This window comes from Vipera ursinii (genome assembly GCF_947247035.1).
Source record: "Vipera ursinii genome assembly, chromosome: 12".
Classification (NCBI taxonomy): Eukaryota; Metazoa; Chordata; class Lepidosauria; order Squamata; family Viperidae; genus Vipera; species Vipera ursinii.
This window is the reverse complement of record NC_139525.1, coordinates 10309528-10327229: the sequence shown is the minus strand read 5'-3', so window position 1 is coordinate 10327229 and position 17702 is coordinate 10309528. Positions and strand designations below refer to the sequence as shown.

At 44.2% G+C, this 17702-nt stretch overlaps 2 protein-coding genes and 1 long non-coding RNA gene across 6 annotated transcripts in view; 2 read left to right on the top strand and 1 right to left on the bottom strand.

The window, feature by feature from the left end:
* Positions 1–2325: 2325 nt before the first annotated feature.
* Positions 2326–11120, bottom strand: LOC310646026. Its single transcript, XR_014493629.1, has 3 exons — positions 10931–11120; positions 3444–3628; positions 2326–2944 (listed from the first exon to the last, which is right to left on the bottom strand). It is a non-coding gene; the product is annotated as an uncharacterized lncRNA (long non-coding RNA).
* LOC310645933 (uncharacterized protein) lies at positions 3711–9390 on the top strand. The gene is made up of 5 exons (XM_083372012.1): positions 3711–3799; positions 4371–4440; positions 5394–5476; positions 6875–7010; positions 9054–9390. Exons 1-5 carry the CDS (start codon positions 3756–3758, stop codon positions 9171–9173), a joined length of 453 nt encoding a protein of 150 aa, XP_083228138.1. The 5' UTR covers positions 3711–3755; the 3' UTR covers positions 9174–9390.
* The window catches only part of ZNF711 (zinc finger protein 711), a 21343-nt gene continuing 13651 nt past the window's right edge, over positions 10011–17702 (top strand). For 2 of the 4 annotated variants that reach the window (XM_083372178.1, XM_083372176.1), the window contains exons 1-3: positions 10011–10712; positions 15852–15953; positions 16962–17495. In XM_083372178.1, coding sequence (XP_083228304.1) covers positions 15869–15953; positions 16962–17495 — 619 coding nt within the window. In that variant the 5' untranslated portion in view covers positions 10011–10712; positions 15852–15868. Of the gene's footprint in view, positions 10713–13640; positions 13890–15851; positions 15954–16961; positions 17496–17702 lie in introns of those variants that run through there. The other 2 variants (XM_083372177.1, XM_083372179.1) reach the window with 2 other exon arrangements.

Genomic DNA, 17702 nt, shown 5'->3' with positions numbered 1-17702 from the left:
TGGCATAGCTTTTGAATAGGTAGGGGGATTCCAGGTGAGAGTCGGAAAGTCAAAAGGAGCATTGGAAGAGAACTTGAAGGCCACAGAGATTGAAGATGTGTTGGATTTGTCTAATAGATATTAAAAAACTTCTTTCAAGTGCCATGTGACTCTGTTTTTAATAAGCGAACCTTCAGAACATTGCCCTTACAGAGAAGGAAACACTTCATACTTAGGATCAATAATCATTCTGCTGACACACTTGTTTTAAAAAGATCCTTATCTAAATTGCTAAATAGTTGCATTCAGTCCACAATGAATTCATTTCCTCAAGAACATCGGTCAGGAGAAACAATAAAAGGGATTTTTATACACACACACACAAACACACACACACACACACACACACATTATATATATAAATGTTTGATATGTGCCATTTTTGTTAAATCCTTCAGCCTTGGTGGGATAGTTTATAATTTCAGTTTGGGATTTTATCTTCTGTATAGAGAGGGCCATTTGGAACTTAATTTAACAGAATAAAAGAGTTGGAAAGTCTTCTAGTCCAACTCACTGCTCACGCAGGAAACCCTACACCATTTCAGGCAAATGGCTGGCCAGTCTCTTCTTAAAAACTTCCAGTGTTGGAGCATTCACCGCTTCTGGAGGCAGGTTGTTCCTCTGGTTAATTGATCCAACTGTCAGGAAGTTTCTCCTTAGTTCTAGGTTGCTTCTCTCCTTGATTAGTTTCCATCCATTGCTTCTTGTCCTGCCTTCAGATGCTTTGGAGAATAGCTTGACTCCCTCTTCTTTGGGGCAGCCCCTGAGATATTGGAAGACTGCTATCATGTCTCCCCTTGTCCTTCTCTTCATTAGACTACTAGACATACCCAATTCCAGCAACCGTTCCTTATATGTTTTAGCCCTCAGTCCCCTGATCATCTTAAGTGATTCACTTAAGCAACTGTGGCAAGGAAAGTTGCAAAATGGAGGCAAACTCACTTAATAAACGTCTTACTTAGCAACAGAACCTTTGGGTTTAGTGATGGTTGTAAGTCAAGGACCGCCTGTAGAGTATTGTTTCCTGATGGTTGAGGATGTGTCACAGAAAAGGAGAAAAACAAAAGCAAGATACCGTAATCCACCAATTTCTGTCCTTAATGTGCCCTATATATCACCACTTGCCAAGATACTCTGGTAATCTGCTTTTCATGGACATTATCATAATCTATATGTAATATATTTAGGAAACGCTATGATCCCATTTCTAGTCATTTATTTACATAAATATTAGGCTTAAAACCAATCCAAGAAGACTTCTCTTTAGAAAAGTTAATTAAAAACCAGAAGTGATGCTGTAAAGCAAGTTCAAAATCCATGGCCTTTGGTCTGATGTAAATCAAAATTATTCAGATTGGAATGGAAACTTCAGAAAGCTGGAAAAGGATCAAATCTCTCTTTTTCGAAGGAATTCCATGATGTTTGCATCCAGCCTTCATCTGCTCCTACTTCTGCTGTTAACCATCACTTGTCTGACCACACAAGCCGCAAATCGTAAGAAAAACCTTTGGGATCTTTGTTAGCTGACTTCTAGTTAACTCAATGCTCCAGATATCAGAATCAAGTGGAATCCTTTGGAACTTGACTTTTTAAAAGAAGTGGATGTAGTAAGGGCTAAGATTAAAATCCGCAATCTTATATGCATCTGTTGGAAACAAAAGAGCACAGACCCCAAGGGATGGGCCTCCACAATATATTTACCTAGTGCAGTTAAAGACTTAAAATGCTAAACCTGGTTAGTTCCTCTGGAGCTAGCAAAGCTAGTCCAGTAATGATGATTGTGTGAACTTAAAAAGGGTTTAATTTAATAGCCAGCATGCAGTGTGAAAGAAGACAAAAGATGAAAGATTGTGTCACGCAAAATTCTGATTATCTTCTATCATAACTTTGTTCTCACACAGATGTGGGGGACCAGTTTAAAATCAATTATAAATTCTCCACGATCCTCTACTTGAGACTGAAAGTCCAAATATGGCTGAGAAAGAAGAGGGGAATAGAAATTTCTTGATTAACTAAAAAAAAAGTTGAGTTCTTCCTCTGTGGGAAGCAACTTCTGTCTTTTGGCTGAGAGGAACCAAAAACATGTTATGGTCCTACAATCATGGGAATGTAGATAAAGACAGTTAAAATGTTTACAATGCTGAGTTTAGATATTCCCAGAAAGAGACTATTGTCACCCACTGGCAATCTGGGGTAGAAGCATAGCTATAGGAGTGAATTATTATTGCTTGTCATGGAAGAACTTAAAATTAAATGAACGCCCTTATCGAGTCTTATGGTCAGCTATTAATCACACAAAACACAATCCAATCCTTTTTTTCCCCGAACAGGAAAAAGTAACTTGCTAGTGATTTGGGAAAAGAGAAGATAAAATGGGGGGGGGGGAGAGTAAATAAGCAGGTTTTTATTTCTTCTCATATAATAGAAAGGGGGCAGGTTCACATGTTGTAGTAAGCCATAGCTTGTTTTAACTGTAGTTGAGTAAGCTTTGTTTGGCTGTTCTGACATGTAAAAGCCCATCTAGTCCAATATTCCTTATAATAGAAAAAAAGATGTTTTTTTAAAAAAAAAATCTGCTAAACATGGCTTGCTATGCTATTAAATGAATAAAGCTCCGTTCTCATGCTTTGCTAAGCCATAACTCTGGCTTATGATGGGCAATAGCTCAGCTGACAGATTGTATCGCATGCAAACCAACAAAACTGTATCATGGTTAACACAATGCACAAATCTGGTGAGAGATCCACGTAGGCAGAGAAATTTGCTCTTGGAAGTCCAGTGATGACTAATGTGATACACAGTGGTTGAAGGGAAACTTGTCTTGTTTTCCAGCTGATTGCACCCATGTTGCAGACTTCGATAACTGTGTAGGTGATACAATCGGCTTTTGCCCTGAAGGGATTACCTGTGGTTGCAAAGATAAAGTGCCTTATTGCAAGTAAGTAAGTTTGCTTCCTTGTTTTGAGAACTGGGCAGGAGGGCTGTATTTGCAAAGTCTCTTCTTAAAAGCCTCCAGAGATGGAGAATTTATAACCTCCAGAGGGACAACCTCCACTATGAACTTTTTAATCTAGGTAGCGCTCTCTCTCTCTCTCTCTCTCTCTCTCTCTCTCTCTCTCTCTCTCTCTCTCTCTCTCTCTCTCTCTCTCCACCCACCCATCCATCCATCCATCCATCCATAACTTGTATTGGTTATTTCTGGCCTAGTTTCCATAGTATGGGAAAGAGTTCTTGACTATCTTCTCTGTAGCTTCTCTTTATCTACTTGATCGTCTCTCTCCTAAGTCTTTTTTTTATTTCTTAATCTGACATCCAAAATTTAGTCTGCCTGTCCTTGCAGGCATGTCCTCAAGCTCTTGCATCATCTTAGTTAAAGTCCACTGAACCTTTGTTGATGAGCAAACCTGATCCGAATGTTTGAGGCCGATAACTTGCAGATGTTCCTCCAGAACGCAAGGAAGCCCTCGATTCTGCCATCCAGCCCTAACGTTGTTGGGTGGATTAGCACCCAACGTCATGCTTTGCAGGGAAAGTGGTTCAAAACTTCTCAATTTGGGTCTCCCCCGTTTCTGTCTTTAAGGTGTCCCTCCTACCGAAACAAATGGAAAGATTATTGGTACATAGGGCCCAAATGTAACTATCTTTGGAGCACCCTGGACTTGATTTTGGTGATCACGGTTCCCGCGGTAACATTGTCTGTGCTTGTCTTCACCTTAATGCAGTGGATTGGCTACTGTAGAAGCCGGTCGAAAAAAAGCAGGTGAGTTGATTTTGGGCAGAGAGAAGACCTGTTCTAATTAAGGTAGGATGTATTTCCAACAAATCCCTCCCCTGACCAATGAATTTATAGATAACACTAAACAAAAAAAGTGCCAAACATCTCAACAGAGAGAGAACTTGGAAGCAGCACAGAGGTAGTGTTCATGTAACACACCGGTACTAAGCCATCGTTTGTCTAATTATGGTTTGTTCACCCTACAATAGGCTGAGCATCCATTTTTAATGGTCTATGATCCCAGCCACAGTTTAGCGGGGGAGGCATCAGGCTAGAAACCAGGATGTGAGTTCTAGTTCCACTTTAGGCGCAAAGCCAGTGGGATGACCCTGGGCCAGTCACTATCTCTTAGCTCTAGGAAGGAAATGTGGACAAACTTATGAAAAATCTTCCCAAGAAAGCTTCAGGGACAAGTCCAGGCAATCTCCAAGAACTGGACATGACTGAACAAAATAAATTAGCTTAGGCAGAGTTTTTCTCCTCATCTGGAGTACGCTACATTTACATTTAATATTTCTTTTTTTAAAAACAATCTGATATTTTGATGCATTTGCAGAAGTCAAGTAAAGCAACCAAGGATCTCAATCCCGGTCATCCCACCCAGACTTCAACCCCAAAGACAGCTGGTAAACAAATATATTTTAAATTTATGTCATTGTTGTTATTGTGGCTTTGTTTTCTTTATTATGTTTAATTTTGTTTTAATTTAAGATGTTTTGAAAGGGTTGTTTTGCTTCTACAAAAAATAGTGGATTGTTATTTTGAGACATATCCTGCATCATTTTTTCCCCCCCAAAACATCCTGTTTGCTTTCCAATGGAAATTGATACCAGATCTCCAATGTACAAAATGCGATTAATTCCTGTAACTGACACTCCCAGAATGATGTGAAAAAGATGGCGTAAATTTATGTTCAGTGTGTATGTAAAATCTCTAAAGTAATGGCAACCCCTTTGCACCCCAGTCTATCTCATCCTGGCCTATGAAAGAAAAAAAAAACGACGATGCGTTCCTTAAAAAGAGAGGAACAGAGGAAGAAAGTATGGCTCATATGGAAAATTAATTATTATTATTATTATTAATTATAATTATTAATTATTATTATATAATTTTTTCTTTTTAAATTTGTTTTTAACTTTTGTATTTCGGTTTTTTAATCACCCTGTAAACCGCCCTGAGTCCTTCGGGAAAGGGCGGTATATAAATGTAAATAAATAAATAAATAAATAAATAAATAAATAAATAAATAAATAAATAAATAAATAAAAATGTAAATAAATAAATAAATAAATAAAAAGAAAATATGATGATACTATCTGTGCAATAAGAACAATGCTTTGCAACCTTTTAGAAGGCAGCCTAAGGGGCAGTGTCCGGTTTTGATCCCATAATGATAGAGGCATGGTCGTTGTTTGTTTTTTTTTTCTCCCCAGTTTTATTTTTCCCCCATCAACATAATTCTGGACCCGTTTCATTTTCAGAAACATTGCACCTTGGAATGTCCTTGTTTTCCTATTGAAAACAACGATCAAAATCCAAGCAATCTGCTTATTTCCCACTTCTGATTTTTCTCACACAGGATGCCCAGCCTCAACAAACGTTGGCCTTTCCTAGGCCTTTGGTCCAAAACCCACAGGAGATCCCCTTTCCTGAAAGACCGAGGTATGACCTCCTGGGATAAAAGATTTGTTTTTGTTTTTTTTTATCACAGGGCTTGAATCCAGGTTGTTAAACTTTCTTTCACGCTCAAAAAGCAAAGCTCGTGTAGTCCTAACGAATTTTTAAGCATTTATTTCAGTGAACGTAAATCGAACGTGTGTAAACTTTGAACGGTCACTAAACAAAACTCTTGTTAAGTCCTTGAGAGTTTGTTGAGTGACCGCTCAGAGTTACAACAGCACCGGGAAAAGTGACTTACGGCCATTTTTCACACTTACGACTGTTGCAGCTTCTTTATGGTCACGTGATCAAAACTCCGATGCTTGGCGACTGACGATCCCAGAGTCTGGGGGGGGGTGGGGGGTGTCACGTGACCGCCTTTCATGACCTTCTGACAAGCAAAGCCAGCGGGGAAGCCAGATTCACTTAGCAACCGAGTTACTAACTTAAAAGAATTGCAGTGATTCATTGAACAATTGTGGCAAGAAAGGTCGTAAAAGGGGGCAAAATTAACTTAACAACTGTCTCACTCAGCGACAGAAATTTTAGGCTCAGTTCTGATTGTATGTATGTATGTATATACCGTAGGGACGCGGTGGCTCAGTGGGTTAGGACGCTGAGCTTGTCGATCGGAAGGTCGGCTGTTTGGCGGGTCGAATCCCGAGCGCCGCGTAACAGAGTGAGCGCCTGTTACTTGTCCCAGCTTCTGCCAACCTAGCAGTTCGAAAGCACGTAAAAATGCAAGTAGAAAAATAGGGACCACTATGGTGGGAAGGTAACAGCGTTCCGTGCGCCTTTGGCGTCTAGTCATGCCGGCCACATGACCACGGAGACGTCCTCGGACAAACGCTGGCTCTTCGGCTTTGAAACGGAGATGAGCACCGGCCCCTAGAGTCGGAAACGACTAGCACGCATGTGCGGGGGAACCTTCACCTTTACTATGTATATACCATCCACTCGACTTAATCCGGATGGTGTGTGTGTTAGCATAAACACACTATATAGTTTTAGACACACATACACACAGCCAGCCCACGCCCAGAAAGAGGCTATTTCACATTACTCTCTGACTCGATTCCATCTACAGTAATTTGCTTGAAAGTCACTTGAAAGAAAAATATTTATTGGAATTCAGCCTTACAGTAACTTCCACATTGTGATGGCTACACATGGAATATGCGGAAACAGCTTTTGTTTTCTTCAAATAAGCAGAGGAAATTAGTGACAGTGGCAAACTATTTGTTTGTGTGTCTGCTTTCATTTCCTGGCCAATACGGTAAATTCAGCCATAATGTGGTCTTGTTTACATTTAGCTTAACATGTTGCAGGAATACAACTCTTCGGCTGCATTTGCAGGACTGCAGAATGTTTTTATGGTATGTTCCGATTTTCTCATGACAGCTACTCACCCCAGAGACCTCTTCCAACCGTCCCATCTGCCCAGGCTGGTCAGGGTAACCACTGGATGAATGAGATCCCAACTGCAGATTATGATCAACAAAACCCATTTGAAGCTCTGCCTATGAGGCAACTTTTGGTATGTCCAAATTTTGGCTATACATAAAAATGCCATTTTTCAGAGGGTTCTTTATATCAGTGGAAGTCACCTTTGCTTGTAGGAAGGAAATTGAAAATCCTTGTCATAGGATTTGAGAGCTTTTGTAGGAAGGAAATAATGTTCATCCTTCTGCAAATGGAATGTTGCCCATGGTTTTCTGGATCCCGTTGGTTCTACAAGATCTTGTCTAGACACCTCAATCATTCAGACAGTTCCCAAAAGACACCTGTACTTAAGCAATACTCCCAACCTGTTCCCATTGAGAGCCTTGGTGGAGCAGTGGGCTAATGCCTCCTTAAGTAACACCAGCTGCCTGCCGTTAGTGCAGGTTCGAGTCCCACCAGGCTCAAGGTTGACTCAGCCTTCCATCCTTCCGAGGTAGGTAAAATGAGGACCCAGATTGTTGGGGGCAATTAAGCTGACTTTGTAATAATGCCGCTTGGGGGGGGGGGGAAAGCCCTAATAAGCAGGCATATACAGGTACATAGGATGAAGGCTACTGCTAAGCTTGTAAGCCGCCCTGAGTCTTCGGAGAAGGGCGGGATATAAATGGAATTAAAAATAAAAAAAATTAAAAAGTTAGACTATCAAATGAGAAAAAGCAATAGGCAGAGAGACAGACTGAACCAAACACCAGGTGTTTCTAAAACCTCAGCATAGAAATTTAATGGCTTTTGCATGTGGCCCATGAGCACTCTGTGGAAGGACGTTGGGTTAAAAACTGAAGGTATAATCTCTAGTAATAATATAAATAATAACCAGAATCTTGTAAGGATTCAGGCAAGAACAGGGAATTTGTTTGTTTGGAACGTTTCTATGGCTGCCCAGTTCAAACTCTTGTCACCTGGGTAGAGATTGCCAAAAACATATAAGATTTTAGCCAACTGTAACATGATTTGACCCCAGGTGTCAAATTCCAACTGGGTTGGACTGGACAAGGTTGCCATCAACTGGGATAAGCCAAAGCATTGCTTATAGTTAAATGGAAAAGGGTTCCCATCATCAGCCTTTCTGCAAAACACGGGTAACTTGATTTAAAGGGATTGTATCCAATATTTACATTGAAGAGGATACAAATGGATGTTGGGGAGGGAGGGGGAAGGGAGAGAGAGAGAATGTTCCATTATGTCATGCCTTCTAGAATGTAACATGGCCCAACTAAAATACCAACATTTAATGAATCAGAGGATTTCAATCTTTCTTAAGTCCCACCATTACTCTAAAGAAGAAACCAGGTTTCATACCAAGTTTATTGGTCTCTTATTTGTGTATTTATCAGGCTCTAAAGCCCAAATTTTCAGGGGCTGTTCTAATGCCAGTGTCCAGGAAATACCCTGCTGAAAGTCAGTTCCCTCTGCATATTTAGGCTTTAGGCTTACCGGTACTGAGCTACAAAAGTCTGCAGAAAACTACAGGATAGTATAAAATAATTAGTTTTGATGGTAGTTAGCAATTGTTCAGATGTTTGTAGCCTGGATAAAGTAGGTCTACTTTGCTTTAAGAAGGGATGCGGTGGCTCAGTGGGTTAGGACGCTGAGCTTGTCGACCAGAAGGTCGGCAGTTTGGTGGGTCGAATCCCGAGTGCTGCGTAACAGAGTGAGCGTCTGTTACTCGTCCCAGCTTCTGCCAACCTAGCAGTTCGAAAGCACGTAAAAATGCAAGTAGAAAAATAGGGACCACTGCGGTGGGAAGGTAACAGCGTTCTGTGCGCCTTTGGCATCTAGTCATGTCGGCCACAGGACCACGGAGACGTCCTCAGACAAGCGCTGGCTCTTCGGCTTTGAAACGGAGATGAGCACCAGCCCCTAGAGTCGGAAACGACTAGCGCGTACGTGCGGGGGAACCTTTACCTTTACCTTACTATGCTTTAACATACTCAACTGGAGATGGTTGATGTGCCCTTTTTCTCTGCTTTCTTTTGTGGACTTTTCAATTGTGAGAAATAAGTCAAATGTCCTGTCCTGAGGACTGCATAGTTGAGAAAACAATCTTAAATGACTTAATCTTAATTTTCCTTTACAGAAACCTAAGGCATCAACGTTTCCTCTTCCCGACTATGGGGAGAACAGTTCCCAGCCAATGAATGATCTGGTTACTAACATGCCTTCCAGATTTGTCCGTCCACAGTATCCATATAACTAGAAGGAACTTCAGAAAACTTAAGTAGCGCCTTACGGTGTAATAAACTATAAGATAAATACTTTTGTCTGTTTACTCTTTACCCCTCAAGAGTTGTAGTCCTCAAACTAGTCTTTGGCAGTTCCGCTCAGGTTGATGTCAGGGTACATGATAACTCCACAATATTTCAATATTCATTTTGCAGTCCCACATTTCAATTTGTATCCTAAGGATGACCGCTAGATGAAAAGATACTGAACTGGGGGGCAGCACACCCCATCCTAATCTTAAAAGGGGCTTTTTTTTGCATTGCCACAATAAAACCTCTTCAATTGTGCTTTGTGGAGTATCGTTTTAATTTTTGGTAGGGTAAATATTGATATTGCCCACCACACAAACAATAGCTCTTTTGGAGTTCCTCCATGTCTAAAAATGGCAAAGAGCCTAACAACAAAGTTTCAGGAACCCAGTATGCCTTTCACTGTTATCAGCTTTCTTTTGCAGCAGTGTCAAAAACTCCCGAGTCTTTTTGATGCTTCCTGCTCTTCATAAATTTGGAATGCAGAAAGACAAATGGGCGAAGCATTTTAGGTAAATAGACCTGAGCAAGGAAGGAGCTTGTTGTTTGCTCCTACAGTGCTTTTTTCTTACCCTTTCCTGAGACTTCGAATGTAAAAGTGGGAATATTAGAAAATGTGGCCCACTCTCCTTTCATCTTACAAATGCACTTAGCCCAAGATTGCAAATCTTATTTGTGGCTTAACGGATGAAGCTTCTTTTTTTAAAGGTCCGTTTGCAATGTTGGCCGTCGTGAGTTTTATGCTTGCAAAAGAAACCAAGCCAAACCCGTTAGGCTTGCGCTCAGAACTGTCCCTTTATTGTGATTGCATTGCTAGAATACAGAAATCCAGCCGAGCTCAGACCTTGCTAGAAGAAGAAAAAAAGGCTAATTTCAAAGTTGGACTGAGGCCGCTTCCTTTATAAAAAAAATTTATACATAAAGGGGGGGGGGAAAGCTTTGCAACATTTTTTTCTGCGCATTTCTGAAGTCTCCCCTCCCGCCTCCATGGATGGTCTTGGCGTGAGACGGTACCCGCAGAATCGCCCGCTTGTTTTTGTTTCTCGTGCGGCGCCCTCCCGCTCCTTTTCCTCCCGCCGGGTGGCTTTTGTTCGCCCGCTCTCCTTTCTACCCCCCTTCGCCCCTCCCTCCGACTCAGGGAAAGATGCGGGCGCCGCCGAGCTTCACTGGCCTCGGCGCGCATGCTCCCTCAAAGAAAACGGAGGGGGGGGAAAGAAAGCGCCTGAGTGACGTGTTTCGGCGGCGGCTGTTCGCGAGGACGGCGCAGGGGGGGGGACAGGGAGGGGGGGAGAGGGAGCGCGCGCGGGCGAGGGAGAAGGCCGCGCGCGCTCCCGCCCGCCTGCCGTTTCCTAGCCCGAGCCTCTGATTGGTGCAGGCCTCGGATCTGGCGGACCTCGAATGCCAGGCCCGGAAAACTGGCAGCCGAGGCGGCCGAGCGTCCTCCGGCCTCCACCCCCGCTCGGGCCCGAGCCCGCCCGGCGAAGGTGAGGAGGTGGGGGGAATGGGGGCGGCCGGCCGCCGGTCGCGGCCGGGCGAGGCAGCGAAGGAAGCGCCTCAGAAAAACGGAGAGGCGCGGCGACGGCGGGAGGGACGGTCGCCAGGCCGCTTAGGCCACGGCCCGGGCCGCGACCCGAGGCCTACTCCGGGCTTCATTCGCGGCCGGCTCCTTTTCTCCTCTTCCGAGAGCCGGATCCTTTTTTACCTCAGCCCGGTCGTCGCTCGGGTCCCCGGCAGCCTCCGGCGGGCTTCGGGGCGCCGCCGCCGCCGCCTCAGCCAGCCCCGGCTTCAGAGCGGGCCAGAAAATGGCGGCGCCTAAAATGGCGGCCGCCCCCGGCCGCAGCCATTCCTCCCCCCCCCTCCCCAACCAACCATCGCCGGCGCCTTCCCCGCCGCCGCCGCCCCGCCTCGCCTCTCCCGGCTGCAGAAAAGCCCCTCGGCCCTTTTTGCGCCGCCCCCCGTCCCCCTCCCCCAGACAGGCGGCGGGGTGTAAACCCGCCCGGGCCTTCCCGCAGCGCCGCCGCAGCCGCCGCCCGGGAGCGGGAGGGAAGCCGACGCCGGCGCCGCTTCCCGGGGAGCGCCCGTCTGGCTCCGGCCCCCGCGCGCCGCTTCCCTTCCTGGCTCCCTTGCCCTCCTCCCTCGGCCGCGCCGCCACCACCGCCCCGGGGAAGGATGGGTACAACCCCACCCCTTTTGCCCGGCTCGGGCTGCAAAGCGCCGCTTTTTTGTTTGCTCATCGCGGGCGCTGATTGGAAGCCAGAGGAAGAGGAGGAGGAGGAGGAAGGGGGGCGGGGGCGCGCGCCCGACGGCTCTCTCTCTCGCGCGCGCGCGCGCTCGCCGGCTGCGTGAGAGAGAGAGAGAGAGCTTGGCGCGCGCAAGGGGGGGGGTGGAGGGAGGGGGCCGCATGACGCAGGCGCGGTCCCGAATGCTCTTTGTATGGCCAGCCCAGCCCGTTTCCTCCCTCCTCTTCCCCAACCCCTACCCCCCCAAAAAAAATACAGATCGCAGCCAGACGGCTCGTCTGGTCTTTCCCCTCCACCCTCCACCGATGCGGGCTTGCAGTGAGCCTTCTCCCCGGGGGGAGGGCACTTCCCTCCCGCCCCCCCCCAAGCCGCAGTTGGCTGGCTGTTCAGTCGCTTCCTGGATGGGGACACACCGTTGAAACCCTTGCATGGCTTAAGGCAGGGGTCTTCAAACTTGGCCCTTTTATGACTTGTGGACTTCAACTCCCAGAATTCCTCAGCCAGCTTTGCTGGCTGAGGAATTCTGGGAGTTGAAGTCCACAAGTCATAAAAGGGCCAAGTTTGAAGACCCCTGGCTTAAGGCTTCTCCGGGCCTCGTCTGCATCCCTCCTCGTCTGCTCTGTCTTCAAGCAGTCAATCAGAATAGAGCTGGGAGGGACCTTAGAGGTCTTCTAAACCAGGGGACGCGGTAGCTCAGTGGGTTAGGACGCTGAGCTTGTCGATCAGGAGGTTGGCAGTTTGGCGGGTTGAATCCCGAGTGCCGCGTAACAGAGTGAGCGCCTGTTACTCGTCCCAGATTCTGCCAACCTAGCAGTTCGAAAGCACATAAAAAATGCAAGTAGAAAAATAGGGACCACTATGGTGGGAAGGTAACAGTGCTCCGTGCGCCTTTGGCGTCTAGTCATGCCGGCCACATGTCCTCGGACAAGCGCTGGCTCATCAGCTTTGAAACGGAGATGAGCACCGACCCCTAGAGTCGGAAACGACTAGCACGCATGTGCGGGGGAACCTTTACCTTTACCTTTTAGACCAGGGGTCCCCAACCCCACACACAGACACACACGGCCTGTGGACCAGTACTGGACCGCGGCATGCCAGCAAGCGGTCCGTGCAAAGAAGCAAAGCCCCACCCGCAAGATGCAGGCAACACACAAAACCACACACTCCGGTCTGCAAAAAAAAACAAAAACCTCTCTCTCCATGGAACCGGTCCCTGATGCCCCAAAGGTTGTGGACGTCTGTTCTAGCCCCACTCCCTGCTCAAGCAGGAGACGACTATAGAATTGAGACTATAGAATTTGAGACGAGTGGCTGTCTGGTCTCTTAGAAACGTCCAGTGGTGGAGCATCCACAATGTCTGGAGGCAAGCCGTTCCACTGGTTGGTTGTTCTAACTGTCAGGAAAGTTTCTCTTTAGTTCGAGGTTGCTTCTCTTTCCATCCATTGTCTTTTGTTGCTTCGGTAAACAAGTTGACCCTCAACCTCTCGAATACTGGAATGCTGCTATCGTGTCCCCACCTAGTCCTCCTTTTCTCTAGGAAGGCGGCTGCTTGGAAGGGGCGAAGCATCGAGTCAGGATGGTAGTTGCAAGGAAGGCTGGTTCCTTGGTTCCGCTTTCCCTCCAGGGGAATGACTCTGGTGGCTCTCCATCATCCAGGTCACGGTTGTCCCAAAAGTGCTTTTTCTAAAAGCAACCGGACTTTCTTGGGGGGTGGGATTTTTCTCTCTCTCCCTTTCGCTTCTCATCCAACAAGCTTCTTTGGTTTTAACTCCAGTTCTTCAGTTAGAACTGAAGAAGCTTCTTGGATGAGAAGTGAAACATTTTTTCAAAGGAAAAAAAAAAGAAACCCAAGAAAGTCTGGTTGGCTTTTGGAAAAAGCACCTTTGGGATCCTCCAAGCCAGGGGAATTAATCCTAATTGACAGGTAGAGGTATCTCAGGCTAAATTGTTCCACTTATTTTTCAGGATGTTTTTGGGAGTATTTACACTTTCTTGATTAAAAAATTTGGGGCAATGGTTTACGGCAGGGGTAGGCAACCTCGGCTCTTTTATGACTCACATACTTCAACTCCCAGAATTCCTGAGCCAGCTGGCTCAGGAATTCTGGGAGTTGAAATCCATGAGTCATAAAAGAGCCGAGGTTGCTTATCCCTGGTTTAGGGTGCAGTGCTGTTTTATCAGGAATGGGCAAAGAGGACCTGTATGGCAATTCCATGATGACCAGACCCGACTTAGTGGCCAATAGGCGGCAGCCTTACCTAGTTACCCCCATTTTAAAAAATTCTACAGTGAGAAGAGTCAGAAAATAGTCACAGATGCAATAGTCCTCTTGAAAATTCAGAGCTCTAACTATGGGGATGCTGTCTCACCCAGTTATGCAGTCCATATACTTTATAGAAACTTTTCTCGCCTTTCAGTAAAGTACGTCCATTATAAAATTTTAATACGTTCTTGTACGGAGAAATTTTGCCTGTTTTGACTGTGAATATTATTTGCAAATCTATATTCCTAATTGAATTTTTTATGCATGTTCAGTCAAGATCTAGACTAAAATAAGTCCGTGTGCATTTTTGTTCCAAAGAAAACATTTCAAGAATTCTTGCTTTGAACTGATATCAATCCAGTCCTCCAAAATTTCACTCCTTTGGTGCAATGCTGTGCTCTGCTGTGCTATCCTAGAGTAACTTAACTAACAGTCCACAGTTTTGCAGTTAACCATAAACATGCCTTGGAAGATTTGGGAAGAAATTAGTACGTACTGCAAGATAGAATATAAACAGATGTATTATATATTACAGCTTAATGCTGTTCATGTAAATCCATGTGTATATATCAAAGTTTTACATCTTGGATAAGATTTGGTCTAATGCAGGGGTCTTTAAACTTGGCCCTTTCATGATTTGTGGACTTCAACTCCCAGAATTCTGAGAGTCTTAAAGTTGCCAAGGTTGGGGACCCCTGATCTACCACCATAGTTTCAGAGCTTTGTCGGTAAGAAAGGATGGCTGAAGAATTCTGAGAGTTGAAGTCCATAAGTCATAAAAGGGCCAAGTTTGAAGACCCCTGGTCTGTTGTTTAAGGCACCAGAAACTGGGAGACAGTGCGTTCTAGTCCTTCCTTAGCCGTGAAAGCTGGCTGGGTGACCTTGGGCCAGAAACACACACAGCCCAAATCACCTTACAGAGTTGTGGGAAAATAGGAAGAGGAATGTGTGTTGGATATGGTCACTGCCTTGAGTTATTTGTAAAAATAATAAAGGTGAATAGAAATTAATGAAGAAAAGCTTGAATTGATTGTAGTGAGATGTGTGCTGCCCTTTTTCTTCAAGACTGTTTCTTAGAAATTGGCTTTATTCAAGCATGCTAATATATATTACCAGGTTTTTTGGATGATCACAGCTGTAAATGAGAATATTGCAAACTTATCTTAAGGATTTAAATTATATAACGACTTGTCTTTCTATATTATAAACTGTGAAAACTCGTGTGTGTTTGATATTTTGTAATCATAAATTGGGTGAAATAGTACATCATAGGGCAACATTTTTTTGAATTAACATGCCTCAAATGGGCTAATTTACAGAATCTGTTCAAATTCAGGAAGTATGACTCCGGTGGGATTAAACTTGGCAAAGTTGTGGCCGCTTCAGTGCTACCATGCCACTATGCTGTTGTGATTAGCTATGGTCATGTAATCATCACTTCCAACATTTCCTGTTGGCTTCCTAGAACGGAAGTCAATGGGGAAGCCAGTAGGAAGTTGGAAATAGCTCTTGCTCCCACAGCTTTATTACCCACCAGAATACTTCCTTTAGGTAAGGAGGTTTCTCTGAAATGATGACCCAATGAATCATGGGTTATCTAGTACCACTCTGTTTACCTAGACATATAGAGCAAGTTTGGCACTGACCCAGGAAGTAAATCCCTATATATGCCAGTAATCAAAAAGAGATCATTGACTGTTCTGGAAAAAAAACAACAGAATTTTGGGTTAAATTTTCAATGTGAATAACAGTTATTATATAAGAATCATTTAACATGTACAGAAATGTCAATTGCTCTAGGCTTCAATCTTATGTTCGCTTAGCTGGAAGTAAGCCCCTTTATTTTTAGGATTTAAATATAAATCATTTCACAACATATTAGTACATATCTTGAATAAACTGCCTAATTTCAATTTCAATTTAAATAGCAGCTGGATCTACTGTGATATCCTTTAATTGTTCTGCTAATTTTCACTTCTGATTTAGACTTTTGCTAAGTATGGAGAACATAACATTCCTTCAATGTGTTTACATTACATTTGCACAGAACAAGACAATTTAATAAGACATTTCATGTGGTAGTAGTACAAACAGTAATTTCTATATAATTCCCTTTTCAGTTTGTGAATGAGCCTCAATGATTATGGATCCAGGTGGTGGAAGTCTTGGTTTGCAGACACAGGAATCCAAAATGCCTCACACTATGATTATGCAGGATTTTGGTAAAAACCATACTATACTCACACAAAATTATTACTAGCTAAAGTATTTGCTTATCAGATGCATTGTATTTGTAAATGAATAATCTGCAGCATGGGTGCCAAAATTGGTACGGGGATATGAATTTCGTTTATTTGGGGACAGGCTCATGGGGCTGACTTCCTGTTGCCTCTCCATTGTCCCACTCTGGTTAGCTGTATGCTTCAGTCAGTTACAAAGAAAACCACATTTTGGTTTGGCGAGTGTATAGTGCCCACTAAAGAAATCCTTCCTCTGAATTTGATAATAAGCTGACCAAATACTTATTTTAAATGATACCACTGTATTTAACTTCTGAAATCAGGTGAATTCGAATACACTTGGCACTAGAAGACGGCTAACACAAATATTTAAAATTGTCAGTCTATCCTGCAGACCTGGTGTTTCCTAGTAGAGTCACTGAGTCCCAACAGTTATGTAATATTTCCATCCCAGCTGCAGAATTCTGTTATTACACTGATGATAAATATCTGGAAGAGCTGGGGACCGTTTCAGATAGGTGTACAGGTAGTCCTCGACTTACGACCACAATTGAGCCCAAAATTTGTGTTGCTAAGTGAGAAATTTGTTAAATGAGTTTTGCCCTCCATTTTACAACTTTTCTTGCCACATTTGCTAATCGCTGCAGTTGTTAAAGTTAATAGCAAGGTTGTCGCATGAATCTGGCTTCGCCTACTGACCGCTTGTCAGGAGGTCGCAAAAAGTGATCACATGACTCCGGGATACTGCCAGCGTCATAAATACGAATCACTTGTCAAGCATCCAGATGTAAATCACTTGACCATGGTGATGCTGCAAACAGTCCTAAAGCCCTTTTTTCAGTGCTGTTGTAGCTCCAAACAGTCATTAAACAAACTGTTGCAAGCTGAGGATTACCTGTAGGGTATTTCATTACCCCCTTAGGAATATGTTAGTTTTTTTAACCTGAAAACAAGTGTTAATATGCTTCCTCATTCGTTGTTGTTTCATAGTGGCTGGAATGGCTGGTACCGCTCACATTGATGGGGATCACATTGTGGTGTCAGTTCCTGAAGCTGTGCTGGTTTCAGACGTTGTCACAGATGATGGGATCACCCTTGATCATGGCTTGGCAGCTGAAGTTGTCCAAGGACCTGATATCATAACTGAAACGGACGTTGTGACCGAAGGAGTGATTGTTCCTGAATCTGTACTGGAAGCAGATGTTGCTATTGAAGAAGCATTGGATGCCAGCGATCACGTTTTGACTTCCGATTTGATCACCGAAACTGTTAGAGCACCTGATCAAGTTTTTGTGGCTGATCTTGTCACTGGTCCCGATGGACACTTGGAACATGTGGTACAAGATTCGGTATCGGGACCCGATTCCCCCACGATGGTATCCGAAGAAGTGCTTGTGACAAATTCAGATACCGAAACCGTGATTCAGGCAGCCGGCACTGTTCCTGGATCCACCGTTACCATCAAGACCGAGGATGATGATGATGATAGCAAGAGCACATCTGAAGACTATCTAATGATATCTTGTAAGTGAAGTAAAGGTATATATAACATTATCTACTCAGACTAGAAGTGACTTAACAATGAGAGATATAACTGTGGAGAAGTACTGTGTCTGGTTGTTTCATATTAAGAGCGACCTTGTAAAGAGCCTTGGTGGAGCAGTGGGCTGACGCCTCCTTAAGTAACACCAGCTGCCTGCAATTAGTGCAGGTTCGAGTCCCACCAGGCTC